Genomic DNA, 20,981 nt, shown 5'->3' on the forward strand with positions numbered 1-20,981 from the left:
AGTGTCCTACACTGTTTAGTGTACAGTTCATTTCTAACTGTGTCCTCTGGTCCTGGCTTTATCAAAACCCCCCCAATTCTTCTTGTTCTGGGATAAATCGGTTCAACTCCCTCAGTTTATTTTCACAGCTCTTTCCTTTAAGCCCAGGGGTTAGTCTGGTTGTTCTCCTCTGGACTCTCTCAAAGGCCACAGTGTCCTTTTTGTATTGTGGGCACTTGTAAAGCATAGTAAAATCACAGTGGAATCAGGGTAAAACTCTGGTAAGCATTACCCTGGCACTGCAATGCATTACTAGCGTCTAATGGTTTGTATCTATAATGTATCTGTTTCAGCTGCAGCTTGAGTGGCCGTTATAATCCAGCTCCCCTTGCCGTTCGTCATTCTTCTCCATTTCTTACGCTTCCAAGGACCCCAAAGCTGCAAAATGTCACGAGTCATTAGGTGCTTTATATCTGATGATTTCAAACGCAAACATGTTTAAATAACACCAGAGGGGATGAGCACACAGCAGGGTGTCTGAAGGAGGGTTCTCTCTGTCTCTCCACCCGCCCCTGTCTCCCCTCTCTCTCTCTCTCTCTCTCTCTGTCTCTCTCTCTCTCTCTCTCTCTCTCACCATTCCCCCATCTCTTCTGAACACTTCTCAAGCCTTTCTCATAAACCACATTTTTCCTGTATGTCCTTTGTGGTTGTTCTTTCCAGTGGATGTTTCTGGCTGGCTTGTTTGTTTGTTTATCAAGATACACAAGGCCACAGGAGTCCAACAGGCTGTGGGGTGGAGGCTGGAGGCTTTGCTTTCTTTCTCTTCAGTGCTGTGAAAGCTGCTGAGAATGATTCCCCTCACTGCCAGTCAGCTATTCTTTGTACTGTATCTTATGACAATGAAGCACAAACATAACACTGGCCATGGCTCTGTACTTTGACATCCCAGCAGTACCGCAATAGCAGGAGATGCAACAAATAATTGACTAATCCCTTATTGATCGCTTTTATTTTGCGAGCTTCAATTGAATATTCATCGATCAATTAGTCCATATGGTGTAGCTAGCTCTCCAGAAACACATGCTTTCATTGCACATTGCTAGGCTAAAGCTTTTCTGTTTGCATTTGCTGCTTAGTGCTGCAAAATGGCAGAATCTAATAAAAAAAGCCTTGATTTTGCTTTTTAATACGTTTTCTCAACAAACATATTACTGCAGTGCTTGTAACAGTATGCAGCCGCATGTTTTCAGCTGTGTTTTGTATAGTCTACACAGTTTGCTTCTCGCTTTTGAATTCTAAAGTGTTCTCAAACCATTAATTATTGTTGGCTGCTTATTGCCACTGGTAACCCAATGATAATTAGTCCCGACTCCAGTGTGTTGCCATTTCTGTGACAATGCTGTAGCCTGCTACTGCTTATGCTAAGAGTTTCATTACATTTTCAAACTGATTCGAACCTGGCATTGCTAGACAGGACTGCCCCTTTCCCTTCGGGCAGAAGGGTAGTTCGGTGGCTTTCCATTATAACACAGTATCATGAAGGAGTCCACGCATATCTCTGTGATGGCAATGCAGTAGAGGAATCAGAGGACCCTGGAGGCTGGCTCTAGTCAGAGCAGAGGTCCCAGAGACACGCTACGCACGTCAGAACACTTCACAGTGTCACTTACTGCCCATGTCTACAGGACAGTGGCTGGTCGTGTGAATCTGTTTGACAGGCTGCATTGTTTATCACACCAGGGGAGCAGGGTTTTGGTTACTCACAGTGACAATGGTCTGTCGGATTATCAAAGCTATTTACTCCAAATTGTATTTAGCGCATTTTCTTCTTTTGATTGGTGGGGGAAAAAATATACCAATTAAAAGTCTAAAAGGAATACAAAACAACTTAATACTTAATACAACTTTTCTAGGTTCATTCCCAGTAAAGGCAGGCTAGATGAGTGGCAGTGTGGTCCAGTGGTTATAGTCCAGGGCTTGTAACCAGAAGGTCACCAGTTCAAATCCCATCTCTGTCACTGACTGACTCACTGTGTGACCCTCAGCAAGTCACTTCACCTCCTTGTGCTCCATCCTGCGAATGAGATGTTAAATCAGTGTCCTATTGTAAGTGACTCTGCATATAATTCATAGCTCACAGCCTACCTCTGTAAAGTAAGAGATGAAAGGAACTATAAAAAAAAGAGTTGGAGTGAATAGCTGACAATGTAGGCATTTGTTTCTGTAAGAACCCCGCGTGCATTATTTCTTCCAGAAAAAGAAAATTGTACTTATGACAATTTAGGGTAAATGGCTTTGAGAACCTAATAGTTAGCACTGCTGTTTTTCAGTGTAGATGGACAAAATGTATGTTTCATCTGGGCTGTCACACCTTTAAATCGTACCCAAAGCTAACTTGGCTGGTTCTTTCTACCGTGGTGGATTTTTTACAGTGTTGAGACATCCTGTGAACTGCTCAAATCAAATAAGAGCACAGATGGGAATCACAGAGTGAGCTGGATCTCTGTAGCTACAGTGTACAGTAAACAACATATTTTAGGGTATAAAGGACGAGCACCAGTTTAGTTTTCATCAATTAAAACCTACAATCAGAAACCCTAAAAAAGTTTACCATGGTAAATGCGCTCATTTATTTTGCAGTTACCGTATATTTACTGCACTTTACTGTCGTCTTTATTGTAGATATCCCTTCTTTATCCAGCTGCCCCCTCTCCTCTTGATTATCTCTGGGTTATTTTTCCACTGAGAACTAATTTAGCAAGACTTTATTAATGCAGCCTGTAATTGCCTCATAAAAAGCCAGCACAAAAGCTGTCTATCAACATGATCAGAACACGCCCCGCCCCCTTGAGACTGTTGAGCCAATCAAGTGAATGGTTATTAAAACGCCGAAGAACAGAACTGGCACTTCCCTACACTGTGAGATTCTGCTGCATCTCCCTCTCTGCCTGACTGGCTAGCCTAGAAAGCATTACTACATTCAGTCAGCCTTCACAAGAAGGAGGAATAGATTTTTACAATCCATGCTCTTACATCTCATTAGTATAATTGTTGCGACTCCCTTGTGTATTTTTACTGTTAATCATTGAGTTTAAAATTGTTTTCTTCTTTCACTCAGTATCTTGCTTCATTAACACAGTTTTTTTTTTCTCAAACACCAATTACAATTCCAAAATAAAAAAAATAAAAAAATTAAACTAATTACAAGCCTCAAAGGCTTGAGTGGGATCCTATTAACCGTAACACAGGAAGTGAACTTGTAGCATAGTGGCAGGCAAAATTGGTCAAAGCGTAAATAAAGTCAATAATAGAAACCTCAAATTTGAAGGCTTCTGCACTCCTTGCTCTGTGTTTGTAAGAAAAGTATAATTGGAAATTCCTGATCACCAGCTCCCTATTATAACACAAGCTGTCTCATAAAACCTTGCTGGACTTATATCAAAGTGAGTTTACCATGGGGGCCCGTTTATAGCATGCTTCTATATCTGACATCAGAAAACAGACCTGGTTTCTGCCTCTACCTGCAGCAGCAGGAGGTTGTGAAAGACAGGCTACTACAGCAGCAAGCTCCCTCGTATACAAAGCTGCTTTTGTTTCGTTAAATGGCATTGACAATTATCCAGCTAATCTTTTGCTTGTATCAAATGTCTTGTAGCCCCTTTGCACCGTAAAGCCAGATTGACTTCCAGTGATGGAGTCCCAGACAGATAAAAGAGCTTCATCGTTTGCACTCCAGATAGCTGGTGTTTAGAAACAAATAGCACCTGTGTGTCCTTGGGATTGAATATCATTCACCTTTCTGCACATATCAGCAAACCAGACAATCAATAGCAACCGGTGGATTGGAAATATAATGCATCAGGATTTAATGTTGTAGCCGTTGCCTTCTCGCTGGATAACAACTGCATCGATCCAGCCTCCTTATCAACACAACAGCAGGCAGTTCAGGTAAGGCTGGTGTTTGTGCATGGGTTCCTTCTTTCTGTTTGGGAACACAAATAACACCTGGGTCCCCAACAAAGACCTAGAGAATTCTCTGTGAATGGTCATAGAGTCCTGGAGGTATTCCATTAATGAGGCTGGACGAATATCCTGGGCGAGCCCCAATGTGGTTGAGTGAGTTGTTTACAGCTATCCTCATCAAGATCGCTTATTTGAATATATATATAATAGAGTTGATGAACATTAATGGCGTATTCTGTTACAAGTACAGTGTCTGTAAAAGAAAGTACATTTAAACCTATACTTAATAGCTAATATCGAAAAATTATCTTCCTTAGATCAAGCCACACATTTGCTGAGTAATGAAGTGTAATTTGGAATAGTGGGTTTGAATGATGCAAGGAAATTTTCAAAATGAGATCTGGAAGAAAAAGCAATGAAAAGCAATAAAAAGGCAGATAAAAATTAAATGATGCCTGTAGAAACTAGTTTGCATGATTCAGTCTACTCTGTTGTAATTGACTACTCTTTGAGGGTAGGGAAGGTAATGTGCCAGGGTTTTTAAAAGCCTATCTCTTTTAATTATCCAGCTTCAGAAAAGCCTTATTATTAATGTTGTTTGGTTAAAATGCAAATGGGCTGGTTTTGCATGCATATTAATTGCTAGATACAGGATACACTCCTGATCTTTCACCTTATCCAGATGGGTCCACCAGCTGTACAGGCAGAGAGAACTGGATCACACCCATAATGGAAATTATAAGCCAAACACATTAGTGCTTAATCCACCAAATAGTATAGTGTTAATGTACCGTTTTTTGATATTTTGTTATATTTTAAACATATCTGAACATTAACTTCAATACACGATGGCTCACAGATATGTATATAGGTCAAATTCATCAGGGCAATGGAATAAGTGGTCTTTGAAACATGCTTGAATACAGTTGTGGTTCATTTAAATATATGGAGAGGACAATTCTGAGATAAATGTACAGCATTGTGTACCTCTTTTGAAGAAACGTCAGATGTATTTGCTGGTTTATAGTATTTATAGTACTTCATGAAACTACAGTGAAAATAGCACTTGCCTTGAAAACTTGTTGTTGCTTTTTTAAGGAGATTTCACCCCCTAATCAAATACGTAATCACTGTGACTTAGATATATATATATATATATATATATATATATATATATATATATATTATATATATATATATATATATATATATATATATTTATATACACCCTCTTTCATCTATGACCCTTATTGTTCTGTGTTTGCTTAGTCCCCCTCCTCTCCTGCCTCCACCTTGCAGTCTTGTCTAGGGGGAAGGTGGCCTCAACTCTCACTTGTCCTACCCGCTGGCTAAGTTTTCATCTTGTTCATATAGTTAGTTGCTTATAGTTTTGCCAGGCTAGGGGTGGCTATCGAGCTCCAGTGGGCAAGGCTATGGGGCCAATTCAAATAACGTCTCATTTATGGTCATGTTTGTCTGACAGTTAAATATATCACTCACTTTATTCCACTGGTGGGTGTCTCCTTTGTGAATAATGCTGATCAACAGTACATGCATTCATGATATCCTCCTGCTGCTCTAGAACGCCCATTTACTTCATAGTGTGACAGCCTCCAGCTGAAACTACCTTTAGGGGAACATCAACAAACCGGAAAGCCAACAGGTTCTAGAGCGCTTTTTTCCCTTCTTCTTGCTGCAGCCATCAGAATGTCTCTGTGAAGGACATTCTTTCTTCTCTGCAAACTAGTCCTGAATAAATACATACTTACATACATACATGCATGCATACTTACATACATAAGAACATAAGAAAGTTTACAAACGAGAGGAGGCAATTCAATCCATCTTGCTCGTTTGGTTGTTAGCAGCTTATTGATCCCAGAATCTCATCAAGCAGCTTCTTGAAGGATCCCAGGTTGTCATTTTCAAACTCCCCAGTAATGTTGTTGAAACCCTTTCTATAATGAGCAAAATTAACCACCGAAATACATTTTGGTACCAGAATAAGGGAGTATATGGGGTAATGTCTGTTCTTTTCATTATATTATAGAAATTAATGAAAACTTGGCAACGAAGCGAGCATTTCATTTAAATTAGAAAAGTTGTCTATAGTATTAGTTCTTATCAGAAAGGTAGCGACTTTAATTTGGATGGTGTTTGTGAGCCAAAAATGTGTGGTGAATCTGGAAAAATGCTTACAGTAGAGTTTCATACTAATTAAAAAATAACCTTGAAAGGTAAACTGGGTGTCTGAAATCTGCTTGCGCTGGAGATTTTTAGAAACAGAGAGAGGTCAGGCTTAAGCCAAGCATGGTACAGTTAATATGAGACTATTATATTTAACATGTTCATTATAGCCTGAATTTTAATGAAAACAACTGGACTGGCCACTGTGTGCTTAGTGGTTTTATTCAAAGGCTTGTGATAAACCCCTACAGTCTTTGTCCAATACTTTGTTAACACACATTTGTATATGAAGTTAAACTGGCTCACTGACAACACACTGAAAAGATAACATAATATGTTGCTAAGACAGACATATATTGTAGACCCAGGTTAATATAATAACACAAAATTTATAACAAAAATTTGTATTGTATTGTAGCAAGCCTCCTGTGAACGTTGGTTCACCTAACCTTTTAGATAAAGGAGGGGTTGAAAATGAGAACCATGAGATCATGTTCCGATATTTTGGAAAGGAGTTATATCCAATCCATTTTTAATGTTTTTATATAACTCCAATTAGTTTTAAAAAGAGTTGACCGGATCCTTCCAGAATATATCATTAACTTAATTAAGATAAGAACTGTCAAGGCAGATTGATGATCAGATTTCATTGGGACTCCTGATGTATTCAATGGAGGGAAAATCCTATATAACTTGATCTTGCAAGCTGACATGGTCCATGCTCTGAGGATCTCTGAAAAACTGATTGCTGTTTGGTTGTATTCAGAAGTCTCTGCCGTTTGAAGTCAGTTTTTATTTTTTATATATCCTACACTACACTTCCATATAGTGGAAGATAAGCATATTTTTTAATTTATATCTTGTATTCATTGCTGTAAGGTATAGAAATTATGTTTAGTTTTAAGAGAGTGATGTATTGAATGTTTTAGAACATAGCTGTGGGTGCTTTAGCTTTTTCCATTTTATAGCCTGAAGGCTAAGCATATAGTAACCATATCTGTATTGAAGTACTTATGCTGTTAAACCTGTAAAGGCACTGGATTGCCCAGATTGCTTATTACTTGGGATTTGCGGTGGTCTACGCAACCATCCGATCAATTTTTTAAAGCATTTAACAACTCAAAAAAGCACTATTACTTCTCTGAATCATTAAAACTTCCAATTAAACGAGTCTGTGTGATTTTCCTGAATATTAAAAAGTTGTCTAGACATATAGCAAGTCCAGTGCACAAACAAAACCACTTACAGGAGTTTTGAACATCTGTCCTCCTTAAATGTCTCCTCTGAGTTTAAGAGTGTGCTCAGAGCATATATATAAATCAAAAGAGTATGTGCGATTCTGACAGTGTGCTTTTAAAATAACACAATAGTTGGATAATTAGAGCACGTTAGCATAGTAATTTTTTTTTGTTTTATCAAGAAAGGCAGAATACAGGGCATGAATGTAAACATGTACAAGGTGCAATGATCACCCATCCATTGCATTGTTTTTTTACAACAACAACAAAACAATTGTAATAACTGAAAGAAATGGAAACCCATGTTTTGAAATGCTAAGAGCCGAGCTAAACTACTGCCTCAGACAGGGTTGCTAATCTGACCATTTATTTAAAGCTTTATGCTGAACATCGGGTTTTATAAGAAAATATGAAAAAATATATAGGGACTGGAAACTATCGAATCAAAAAGAAGAGATGTTTAATGCCAGTAAGAATCATAAAATAATGTTTTTTCCCCCTGCATTAAATATATGTGCTGCTTTACAAAATTCTTCTGTGGTGCACAGTATTGTATGTGGTTTGCAGAGTTCCTGTGTGGTGCACAGTACTGTATGTGTTGCCCTTACCTTGCTTGATATTTGCAATGGTTTGCAATGACACTTCGCGGCACTACCCCCGGTACGGAGAATGCATAAAAGTCCTGAGCCTGGTGCAATAATACTAACAGGTTCTATATTGAAGCACATCAGTATATTATTCCTTTAGCATTTATGAACTTGTATCAATTCTATATCTGTGCAACTGTCCATCCACAAAAGCCCTCCCCACTGGTGTTACAGTGTAAGGATTCCCTTCCTGCTTCCAGCCAGTGTGCTTGAGCACAATAGTGAGACAGTCCAGCTACAGCTCAGAGATGCAATTAAGAGATAGCCCCATTCTCTTGCAGATGGAAGTGACAGGATTACAGAATAGAGGTCGTTTGGAAGAAAAACAGCAGTTTACCTGGGGCAGTGACAGACAAGAGAGAACGTGAGAGAGATAGAGAGAGAGAGAGAGATGGATAGAGCAAGAGAGGTGATATATTTCCTCCCTTGCTTGACCGTGGGTTTTTTTGGCACTGTATGTTACTTTGTAAAAGTGCAATAGGGATGACAGCCCAGATGCTTCAGGAGAGTGTCCTCCGAAACTCCAGGTCAGAAGCTCTGACCACATTGTGCTTCCACTGCGAAGGAAGTGTGTTCCTGTTTTGGACACATCCCCCAGAGAGCACAGAACTGCTCCCTGTCCTTTTTGTCATTGAACCGAAGAGACTGGTGTAGTGTAGCCTATCGCTCTCCCGCTCTCTCTCTCTCTGAGTCAGCCCAATCTCTCAAAGTGGAGTTCAGATTTCTCCCAGGGCTGCAGTGTGTCAGTCCTCCTACTGCCTCTATTATTAAACAGGTATTCTGTATCAATCAGGAGAGGTGACACTGGTGCTGCTTCAGAAGTGAGCCTGGTTAAGACAGCAGCTCTGCACAGCCCTTCAGAGAAACTAAACATCTGCACAGTAATGTTGCAATATCCTGTGCTTTTTCCAGGCTTAACTTGTTTTATGAATTAAACATGGTGTTTATACTTGTCTGTGATTCACCTTGCTCGTCTGTGCTTGAACCATTTTACAACACTTTGCAATGCTTTTTTTAGCATAAGTTATTTGTTTAGGGACACAGAAACACACACAAACAGACTGTCAACTCTTTGTCCACTCCTCCCCCCCTTCAAATTCCCATGGAAATGTGTTTGGAAACTCACATTTAAAGAATTCAAAATTCGGATGGTATTCCTGTGCTGATCCTTTTGAATTTGAAAGCGTTACCCAGCGAAGCTGCTTGAGCCTCATTGTAAACCAATGTTCTCCCTATCCTTGCAGATTGAGGATGTCCAGCACGGTGTGTCACACTGGGTCCCGGCTCTCCATTGCGGTATTCATCCTGTCCGTCCTTCTAACCGGTAAGCTACCCATAACTCCAAAAGAGAATTCTAATGTAAAACTTACAAGAAACTACGTCAAAAACACAAGCGTTGCAGCTGGTGTCGTCATCACCGTACATCCCCGAAAACTTTGCCTGCTTGACTCAATTTCTTATCTAGCTACGTTGATAAGCTGAACCTCCTCTGTGTCTGTGTTTAAAGCTGTAGCAGGAAAATGAATGTTTAAAATGCTATTCCTTCACGGGAATGAGGCTATTAAAATGTACTTCAGTAAAGTTCCTTATAATAAGACTTGCCACAACTGCGGGAGTTACATTCTAACACCCTTCGCATTGCACCTTTAAGATAATATATTTTTTTTAAATCTTACGATTGACTGTTAAACTTCAACATAGTATACTGCACTCTAGCAGTTGGACAATATGGAGCGGCTTCAGCCAATTATATTCCTGGGCAAGGCTCCCAGCCTGAGATCTCATGCCAGGCAATTAACAGCACTACCCATGCAGTTTGCAACTGCAGATTTGATATGAAGAGTAAAGTGGGGTTGTTGGCAGGAGCCTGACTGTTTAATGTGCCGGGTGGTAAAATAAAAGATGAATATTTTATAAAGGGATGAGAGATGGAGCTTATTAAATCACAGTAAAACCAACTCACCCTACCTCGCTCTGTTACTCCCCCTGGAATATACCCCTACCCCCACTTGAAAATCTATTTCATTAAACTGCATGACTCAGGGCTCTGCAAGATATTTGATTTACTATAAACGTATTCTATCATTATTCAAGTGTGTTATGGACCGTGGGTCTTAAAGTAGTGAATGAATAATGCAATTGAAAAAAATACCAAGGCAGATTTTTTTTTTCTTCCATCATTATGAGATCGGATCAGTCATGCTGAAAGGCATCCAGAGTGCATTTCACATATTTGAGTCCAGACGCAGACAGAACCATCACCGAGAGTTCTAATTAATATTCATAATTCATGAGAGGTATCCAAGTGCAGACAAACCCAGGGTGAGGACTTCACACGAGAAGAAGCTGCTGTCGTTGGAATACCATTAGACACCCAGCACACTTTCCCTTTTCACTGCAGTTACCCAGCGTAACACACACCTTCAAGATAGGGCCCAGGAAGCATTGCGGTGCATTGCAAAGCGTTGTTTTACTTGTATGTAAACAAGGAGCACATGCCATTTGAAGAGATTCAGAAGAATTTGTACTTAACGATTGAAAAAAATGCTACTTTAATCAGCTTTGTTTCGATTTCCACTTCACAAAAAAAGCAATTGAAGAAAACAAGAAATAGACCGATAAACACAATGTCTAAAAGCACAGAAATAAGCTAATAAAACACATAAAGACAATTATGTTTGTAAAATCAGGTTAAGAAGGCTAAACTATAAAAGTAAGTCTTTGATCTTAAAAACGCCAAAGCAGCATCTCTCCTGTGCATGTGGATGAGTGTGGGGGCAGATCATGTGTGCCGTCCAGACCCAATGAGAAACTATCATCTATGGTTGCTAAGCAGTGCAAAAAAAATTAATGTTGCTGGCACTATATGAGGTACCCTGGCGCTAGAATCTAGTGACACAGCACCACATTTGCACCCTTGAACAGTGCATTTTGAAACACATATTCAAAATACACTTTGATCCAAAAAGTATGTCTACTTAAACTAAAAACTTTTTTTTTTTTTTTAAAGGAAATATTTTGGTCAGCCAAAAAAAAAAAAAAAGATTCAAGCAACAGAAGTCTTATTATCTCATTCCCATCGCTGTGCAGGATATCCAATCACTTTGCTTAAACTGGTCTGGTGTTGCTGTACTATGATTGCCACTTCCACTGCTAACTGCTGTGTAACAGGACTGAAGCATGCATACTTTGATTCCTGCTTCATCACTTATATGTGTAAGTACAGGGTGCCACAGGAAAGAAGCATATACATTAATACAAGTGTAAAGGCAGGGGGCTGTAAGAGAGTGCCTGCAGGTGCTGCCTTTTTGTTCTGCAGCTTCTGCAGTGACAATAGATTTTTCCATCAATGAGGCTTTCGTTACCATGGAAATTATTATTTTCTATGATTTCAGTGTCAATTGAACACAGCAGCTACAGGAAATATTTGTTGAACCAGTATAGAGAGCTACCACAGTTAAGAGTTATTTCGCTGGTACCAAATCTCAGAATGCCTGCAAAAAATCATTACAACAACCAAGACTACAAGATCTCATATATGACATGAACAAAATGATAGCTAGATAGATAGGTAAGTATGTAGATAGATAGACATGTATATAGATAGATAGATAGATAGATAGATAGATAGATAGATAGATAGATAGATAGATAGATAGATAGATAGATAGATAGGTATATAGATAGATAGATGGGTATATAGATAGATAGACAGGTATATAGAAAGTAAATAAAGGTGGTCATGTAACGCACAGAGGACACATACAGCAAGCTGTACAAAAATTAAAATAAAACACAGTACAAAAACTACAAATAAAAGGTGCCACACAGGGCGAGCGCTAGCCTTATAAATGAGGCATCCTTCTCCAGGAGCCGGCTATACTACGTAACCCTCGCTATACATTACATGGGATCACTATCCCCTAAACTAACCTACTGATGAGCCAGCATTCATGCGATGACTCCTGCTGCTTCATACTGTCTTGGCTGGGCATTGCCTTCACAAGCAGCGCTTGCAGTCTCAGGGTTGCGTAGCTGTCATTCCTGCAGAGCGGACTCTCTCCTCCTGAATACTCGCAGCTCCCCTCTGCAGCATGGCATTGCTATTGCCCAGAATCATCTCCGCCAGATATTTCTAATGCCGACGGACACTCTGTCAAGACCCAGCACAGCCAAGTCTCAATCGAGCGCCCGTCTGTAAACAAAAATTCAATAACAGAAATCAACACCAAAAAGACGCACAATAAACCCATTGCCACATGCAAATTACACAACTAATTCCCACTTGTGTGGGACCATCTCCCTTCCACACCTGCCATTTCAGGTCCGAATTGACCTGAAATCCAGACCGAATCCTGAAAGGAAAGCTTGCTAGTAGCAGCCAGAGAAACCAAAATCCAATAGCATGCAAAATCTTAACAGAAGCCTTGTGTTCTATATATATATATATATATATATATATATATATATATATATATATATATATATATATATATATATATATATATATATATATATATATCCATCATATATATAACCATTCTTATACAGCTTCAAAATTTTTGTTCGAAAAAATGATAATAACCAAGACTAAAAGCCATTTTTACTAGTATGCTGGTGCAGATTAGGATCAGTTTCGAAACCTGAAAATAAGTTCTAGAATAATCTTTTTTTGTTTTGTCCTGCTTTGCCTGCTTTATATACACTACAATTCAACCACCTGTCAAAAAACATAAAGGTCAGGTGGTTAATTCCCAGCTACGATTCAACAAGATCAAGAAGGAAAAGGTAGATTTCAATGAATTATGTATGAATTTACAGGAAGCACAAGGAGAAAATAATCAGTTGTTAGTTGACGTACAGAGGCAACAATAGGCTTGCATAATGAATAGCTGTAGTGAAATTGGAAAGCATATGTAAGCCACACACACCCAGGGCCTGTCTCTAATTAAATGTGTGCTTCTGCTGGGGGTCTGGTCCCAAATTGTATATTTTAGTCTGTCACTGCAAAAGCACGGGAGGGTTTGCAAACAAAGGGGCACACTTTGAGTGTGATGCTTGTAAAAACATTTCTATCTAAATGCAGATTTGCAATTTCCAGTGCCGAGGAGAATGCCGCTTAGATTCATTATTTCACCATCAGGGATTAAAGCAATTTACATTTTTTCTATAATAAAAAAATCAGCTTTAATTTGGTTTAAGGCGTCATCAATTGATTTTTTGAATTATTATTTAGCATGCTGATTGGCAAGGGGGGGGTGGAAAAACATAAAAAAAATAAATAGTAGTCAACTAGAAATAGAATCAACTGAATGCCTGCATTTAAAAAAAAATGTAGAAAGGGAAAATGCTTCGTCTCTCTTTAAAAGCACCAGTTTAGTTTTGCTCTGCAATGTGAGAGAGGACAGTTACACACACCAAGCAGAATGTTAGGCAAGGCAGCTTAACAACTATTCAGAGAATCTTTGGCTTTCATACAAGTTTACTGCTCTGTCCCATTGTACAAACCTAGCAGATATCACACAGAGAGGTATGGTATTTAACACATATTGATTGTAGTTCGCTGTGACATGTTCTCACGATGCTGGCACATGCCTGAGATATCACTTATCTTGAGAGTCATGTACACTATGCACAGACAGTTCTTTCAGTGTGCAATTCTTAACATGCTGTGGGTTAATAAAAGTTTATCGCGTAAACTTCTGCCATTATTTTACTCTTCCATGCCTCTCTCTGGCTTTCCGATGCTTTACTCAGTAAAACAAAAACATTTCGTAGTGATTGCTTTCAATATAATTAGTTAGGCTAAGAGAAGGAGATGTGATAGCTTTTACTGCACTAACTAAACGATAATTAATCACAAGCTTTCAAGACCTCAATGGTCTCTTCTTTAGGTGAAAGAACTTTCATTTGAAGAAGAGACCTTTGAGGTCTTGAAAGCATGTGATGAATTATTGTTTAGTTAGTGCAGTAAAAGGTATCACATCTCCATCTCTGTCTATCATCTCTGAACTGATACAGCTACCATTTCATCTACCAACTATATAATTAGTTGAAACATTTGTCTTCTTCAGAGCCATTACAGACTGTGCAAGAGCAAACCATACAAGGCTGGTTATTAGTAGTACTGAGACCTATAGGCTTCTAAAGGTATGACCAGAGCTGGATTTTATCAGCTCATCAAAGCCCAGCAAAACCTCAAGATATTTGACCCTGTTCTAGTATTCTCCCCGGGACTTGGATAGTTTTCTATGCGCACTTCATTCTCATTCTGATTGCTTACAATACAGAACATGGCTCAACGTATTCCAATCTGTAATGGCTCGGAAGGAAGATGCCTGTCTTTTGCTTTCTTCCTCAGCCCCTGGCACTGTGAAAGGAGATGCTATCGCTGAAGCGCAGCTTGTAAACACTATGATTTTTATTAAGTACTGCGTTGGATAATAAGGTACATTACCTGCAGTGCTTTTGTAAATGTAATACGCTGCCGAGTGAAAATGCACGTCTATTCTAGAGACTCAAGCTGTCCGACCTACAATGCATCACTTCATACAACGCTGTGGACAGGTTTTTAAAATGTAAATTGGTTCTTCCAGCTCTTGCACCAATCATACTGCTTTTTGATTGGCCATAGGTAGAGTGGCACTACAGAGGTGGCATTTTGGCATAGACATCTTCGTGGGATAATAGGGGCATAAGAACAAAGCTGACACAGCTTTAACAAGGATAGCAACATTCTGCAATTTGCCCCGAAGGATCAATTATTTTGGACAATTACTGTAATTTATCGCAAAACCTTACCAAGTCTGGTCCTAAAGGATCCTAGTGTTTGAGCATTATCAACATGGCTAGCTAACCAAATCCCATAGCCTCACCGCACTATGTGTAAAGCAGTGTCTCCTACCCTCTGTGCTGGACTATAATGGGTATTGTTTTTAAAGGTTTTGGGCTCCTGCCCTGTGCTGATGTTCTCTCTTCCCCCCGTGCAGGTGTGGTGGAAGGAGAGAAGCTGGTCAACTTAAAGAAAGTGACCCACCAGGTGGTGCGGGCCGGGCTGGCAGAGACCAGCTTCCTGCCCTGCGTCTTCACCCTGCGGCCCAGCCCCTCGAGAGAGCCCCCCCGTATCAAGTGGACCAAAATCGTCTCAGAGGGTGGGGGCAAGATCGAGGTCTCTGTGCTGGTCGCCAAGGACAACGTCATCAAGGTCAAGAAGGACTTCCAGGGCCGCGTCACCCTGCCCGGTTACCCCAACAACCGCTACAACGCCACCCTCGCCCTCACCGGCCTGCGCTCCAGCGACTCGGGCACCTACCGCTGCGAGGTGGTGGTGGGAATTGACGATGAGCAGGACACAGTGCCCCTAGAGGTCTCCGGTGAGTACTACACTGAGCTCCTGGGCAGAGGAGTGAAGCATGGCTGTATGTCAGGTGTATGATGTTAGAAAAATGTTTAATAAGTGTTTTACATTTTGACCACTTTTTTAAACTATTAAATTGCATTCCCTGCCTCCAAGATGGCTTCCCATGTACCCGCATGGATCTCTCAGAACTACATTTCCCATCATCCTCCTGCTCACTGGTAAATCCATCTCAGTTACATATTGCAATCATATAGTGACTTTTTAAGGTTAAGGTTTAATTTAAGGTATTGAGGTTTATGGGTGGAGGCTCCCCATGTTCCTGGAGCATTTGACTCCAGACAAAGTCTCAACATTACCAACAATAACCATTATATATATATAGCAAAGAAAAGTACAACTTAATGATGTTGCGTAGATCCCTTAGTCCAGGTGATTTGCTCAGGGTCACACAGTGAGTCAATGGCTGAGCCGGGAACCAAGGTCCTACTAGTTACAAGCCCTTTCTCTAATCATTGGACCACACAGCCATATCTATAAACTGCATTCCTGCCTCCTAAGTGCCCCACTGATGGGAGCAGTGTATCAGCAAGCAGGACACCTTTGAGTGTATGTGTTTGTTTCTCTTAAATCCCTGTCCTAATGCCTCTCCGGGGAAATCAATTAACATCAATTAAAAATCCTTCTTGAGAATGAGTTACTCACCTGTCTATAAATGATTTCTACTGCCTCAGTCTTAATTGGAGTCATGGAAGACCGAACACTGCAGGACTTCCAATATGAATAGTCCATGTGTGCTAATAAATGTAGTAACGAGTATTGATAAAAGGGATTATATCAATACAATATTAATTTGGAGGATTTCATGCGTTCATTTCGACAGCATGTGAACACTTGCCTCTCCGCTGAAACCTGACACGGAGCTTTAACGAGGAATTTTTGGCACTTGTTCTGTCTGGAGTCAATAACTCATTTCTGTCCAATTAGCGCCTAGGGATCAATTATCCATGTGGTTTTATTACAGGGTGTTGTTTTTCAGCACTTTTGATCAATTCCACATAAAAAAATCTCCTGTCCTCAGCTGAGTTTATAGAAAATGATTGGAGCTTAAACGGGTCCTTAGTTGATTCCAAAGACTAATCAACCCCAACCCTAGCCAGATATGGCATATGTTATGAGATATGAGCAGATAACGAAATGGCCCAGACCTCAGAAACTTAAGCAGGCTAGGTCAGTGCTCGGACTATGATGTTGTAAGATCTCAGCTTGTCAGGGTTTGGTTCCATCAGCTTTTGGAATCAACAGGAACCCAGAACCAAGCCTGATGCTTTTCTATACACAGAGCTGGTTCACATATTTCAATTCCCAGCTTGACTCAAATTAAACCAACGACCTTCCCCCGTACTGAAGGTTGTCACTCCAGCAGGACTGGGATTGCTTGAATATCCGTCTGCAGAAAACTGAATTGCTTTCAGCTAACCTAGCCGAAAACGTGACCTGAAATCCGTCCTCAGAGCAAAGGAATTTTTACAGTCATTCAAAAGAAGAAGAAGAAAAAAAAATCCATTTGTATTCCTGCCTCTCCTGTTTTCATGTTGTCGAGTCTCCAGAGAGCGCGGGTCTCGCTCGCTCGTAGAGGGGACAGCGAGAGGGATGGATTTACACTTTAAAAGTGTAATCCCCCTTCCTCCCTCCCTCCCTCCCTCATCTTTCCATCCCTGCTGGGACCACAGATTCATACTTGAAAGACACCTGCATTGTTTGATGCCTTTTTATTTTCTGTTTTAACTGTTTCTGCAATTTCTTTGTTTCCGTTGTCGCATCCTGTGCTAATGGTAGAGTGTAAACGGCTCTGCGCGTTTTGAACTCCAAGGGAAACTCACTGGGTACTGTCTCCACCTCCATGCAGAAAGCATGACCACATAACCCCAGTATTAGCATCTCTACACTGGTTACCAGTTAAATATAGAACTGACTTTAAGATCTTCCTGCAGGCCTTCGATAGCCTGGGTCCATCTTACACCTTGCTGCTACATTCCCCAATGCAGCTTGCAGTCAGCTAAAAATTATCTCCTTTCCGTGCCAAGAACAAAATGAAGAACTACAGGAGATCGTGCCTTTTGCTTTTTGTCCCTTCGCATGTTTAAATCATGCCTCAAGACTCATTTTTATACATTGGCTTATTGCACTGCATATTTTTTTATTGTATTGTTTTATGTATCTGTATGTATTTTATGTATTTTTTTAAATGAAAGGCACTATACAAAATTATTATTATTATATTTCAGTCCTAACCCTCACCCCCAATTCTACTATACCTGAAGTTTGGCCCTTTCACGCATTAGAAAATATAGATTGATACCAATGAAATCCTTGCCTTGACAGTGCGGTTGATGCATATCTACAAAAATAATATAAATATTGCAAAACCAGGCGGTCTGAAATTGTTTTTTGAAATTCGGATTGACCTGGATATTACTTTGAGCTAGGGCCACAGAGAAAATATTTGTTGTGATGAACTAATAATTTCAAACCACAACTGAAATCTCATCTTATAAGACCTGGATCTGCCTGTGGTTGTATATTAACGAAGTATGGTGTTTGACAACTCGTTGATCTGAAACTTGTGCTACCTCATATTTTACACTGCTGCCCCCAGCCCTGGTTAATGAGAATTCAGTTTCTTCTCTCCCCCTCTCCTACGTCCAGGTGTGGTGTTCCACTACCGCGCCCCCAGTGACCGCTACGCCCTGACCTTCGCCGACGCCCAGCGCGTGTGTCTGGAGAACTCAGCAGTCATCGCCTCTCCGAGCCACCTGCAGGCCACCTTCGACGACGGCTATGACAATTGCGATGCGGGCTGGCTCTCTGACCAAACTGTCAGGTAGGGCCTGCTGGGGGGGGGAGTGACTGTATAATATCCCAGCTACTGGAGTATTCAATTACTGGGCCAAATAAAGATTTGTCTTTGATTCCTAAAATGCGTAAAATCCATAATAACCCCAAGATTTGTTTAAACAAAACAATAAAATGGATTTCTTGCCACGCACTGCTTAGTAATTGCACTGACATAAAGGGAGACTAATTCATTTGGTTTCAGCTCTTAAAGTGCCTGAGCTTTTCAGATGGAGTCAGGTTAGGAAGAAAAGAAAAAAAAAAAACGCAGATAAATCTTGAGCCTGGAGGGGGGGGGGGGGGGGGGGTATTTTAATTGCACTGTTTCCGTGGCAACCCGTCAGCACTTTAACGAACAGGAAGGGAACATGTAATTAGCCCGAGATATAACAGAATGGAGACATCAGGCTTTTAAGAGGTCCTTTTTTAATTTTGTGCTGGCATCAAAAAACGCTTCCCGACAGAGCGAAGATCCAGGTTAATGGCAGAAGATTATCTGTTGACCCGAGTGAATGGAGCTGTTCCTTTAGTTTAAAGAGCTAATTGAATTAACCCTCCTGCTCAGTCTGGCTCCCCAGGACCAACAATCTGTTTATTTTGATATAGAAGTGGTGTTCTTGCCAGGGTGAGATAGAGATATATAGGTATAGGTATAGCTGTAGATGCCCACACATACAATAAACCCTTAGATTGAAACACTAACACAGGGGCACCAAAAATAATTTGTGCTGCTGCCCAAAAAGATCAATAGTGCCATCTGACTCACAATAAACAGCACTGGCCAGCCACAGCATCACACATATTTCTCTGGATGAATCATTTTTAATAAGAGTTTAATAAAACACATATTGACTGCAGTTTTCATTTTGTAGCAGAAAGCACTTCCTCTTGAGTTAAAACGGTGACCTCCATTGAGCAATGAAGCATTCGTGCTGTCCGTTGTGTTAGTATATTGTCTAACACGCTCATCAAACCACAGAGGTTTGTTCTGACTAACACTCACAACAAAGCCAAGTCTGCAACTGTTTTGTTTCCTTCGATAACACTCCACTTCAACCTTGGCAACAATTGTTTTTCTTCGATCTTTTTTTTTCCTGGTGTCTTCATTGGATATCTTACCTCTGTAGGTACCCAATCACATTGCCCAGGCCCGGTTGCTATGGAGACAGAGACAACCTACCTGGAGTCAGGAATTATGGTCAGAGGGGCCCTGCAGACCTGTATGATGTCTACTGCTATGCCAGACAGATGACAGGTACTGCTTCAAGAAGTCTCTACACAGCTTAACTTTTCCAGCAGGCAGGCTAGTTTCAAAATACAAAAGACTGTAGAATAAATTTGGAAGTGGATATACTCTGTTAAAATGCATTGCCGCCGTCTTTCTTTTAGGAGCGAGACTGCTACTGTTAATGCCAAAAACATTTGGAGGCTTGGGTTTAATGTGGCTTAGCAATAAGAGTTTGGTGCGGTCTCAGTTTCCACCATCGGGGAACTAAAGAAGTTTAGATTTTAACCTCTGTAACCACGTAGTTTTAAAATACTGTTTTGAGTTGGAATTATCCTTTCTTTTTAGATATTTTTAGATGTTAGCGAATAGCACGCTGTAAATCCATTACCCATCTATCGAAGCACTCTCTGTGAGTGTTCCTCTCAATTACCCATTACAATACACTGGATTGTGCTTTTCAATATTTAATCAAGAGCATTTCACATATTTACCTCTTTACAGTTATTTCCTGCATTGATAGGTCACATGAATACGGCTGCAATGAGGTCATAAATTGTTAGCCTAAAGCAGAAATCAGAAGAAAAGCAGATGCCCTCAATCATGTTTTTAATAAAGTGTAACCAATATAAACGACTCAGCTTAACTGGATGTACTGTACCTTATAGGCCAGTGGCGTAGGTGTAACTGATTGAACTCCATAGAAAAGCTTGAAATGGGATAAAACTGTTATGCAATGGGAGGCTTCTTTGCTATTAGGCTTGGTTGTGAATGTAGTTCTCACTAGAGTTAAGGGACAATAGGAGCAATCCATTTTCACTCTCAACTCTGCCCGGACTTGAACTTCTATCAACTAATGTCAACTGGATGTTAAAGTTTAGCCAGATTCAGCACCATGTGAGCAAAAGCTAGCGAAACAGCCCACTATGACACCTCCCTTATAACAGTTGGAAAATGTGGTAAAAGCATAAGAAAGTGTAGTAAAGCATTGTGAAAAGATGGTAAAGTAGATTGGGCACAAAAGCGTAGCAAACATTGGTTAACCATGATAAAGCAGAGCATTATAAATGTTCTGCATGGTTTAATGCAAAATGAGTGATTGTAATAGGAAAGCGACTATGCCGCTCTAGAGTTACTATTTCTCCTGTCTGCAGGTGAGGTGTTCCACTCAACAGTCCCGGAGAAGCTGAGTTTGGCCATGGCTTCAACGCACTGCCACTCCCTGGGTGCACAGCTGGCTACAGCTGGGCAGCTGTACCTGGCCTGGCACGGGGGGCTTGACCGCTGCGACCCGGGCTGGCTGGCAGACGGCAGCGTGCGATACCCCATCAGGCAGCCGCGCAAGAACTGCGGTGGGGACGAGCCCGGAGTCAGGACCCTCTACCAGCACCCCAACCGTACTGGCTTCCCCGACACCACCTCCCTCTACGATGCATACTGCTACAGAGGTACAGCGGAGGACAAGCTTCTGTGTGGGGCTTAAATCTTGT

The 20,981-nt window shown here is 40.6% G+C and overlaps 1 protein-coding gene across 2 annotated transcripts in view; it reads left to right on the plus strand.

The window, feature by feature from the left end:
• The first annotated feature begins 9,261 nt into the window (after positions 1 to 9,261).
• Positions 9,262 to 20,981, plus strand: part of ncanb (neurocan b) — a 38,995-nt gene continuing 27,275 nt past the window's right edge. For both annotated transcript variants that reach the window (XM_041230406.1, XM_041230407.1), the window contains exons 1-5: positions 9,262 to 9,338; positions 15,004 to 15,387; positions 18,081 to 18,255; positions 19,394 to 19,521; positions 20,646 to 20,939. In XM_041230406.1, coding sequence (XP_041086340.1) covers positions 9,266 to 9,338; positions 15,004 to 15,387; positions 18,081 to 18,255; positions 19,394 to 19,521; positions 20,646 to 20,939 — 1,054 coding nt within the window. In that variant the 5' untranslated portion in view covers positions 9,262 to 9,265. The remainder of the gene's footprint in view (positions 9,339 to 15,003; positions 15,388 to 18,080; positions 18,256 to 19,393; positions 19,522 to 20,645; positions 20,940 to 20,981) is intronic.

Source organism: Polyodon spathula, chromosome 27, assembly GCF_017654505.1.
Source record: "Polyodon spathula isolate WHYD16114869_AA chromosome 27, ASM1765450v1, whole genome shotgun sequence".
In the NCBI taxonomy this organism is placed as follows: domain Eukaryota; kingdom Metazoa; phylum Chordata; class Actinopteri; order Acipenseriformes; family Polyodontidae; genus Polyodon; species Polyodon spathula.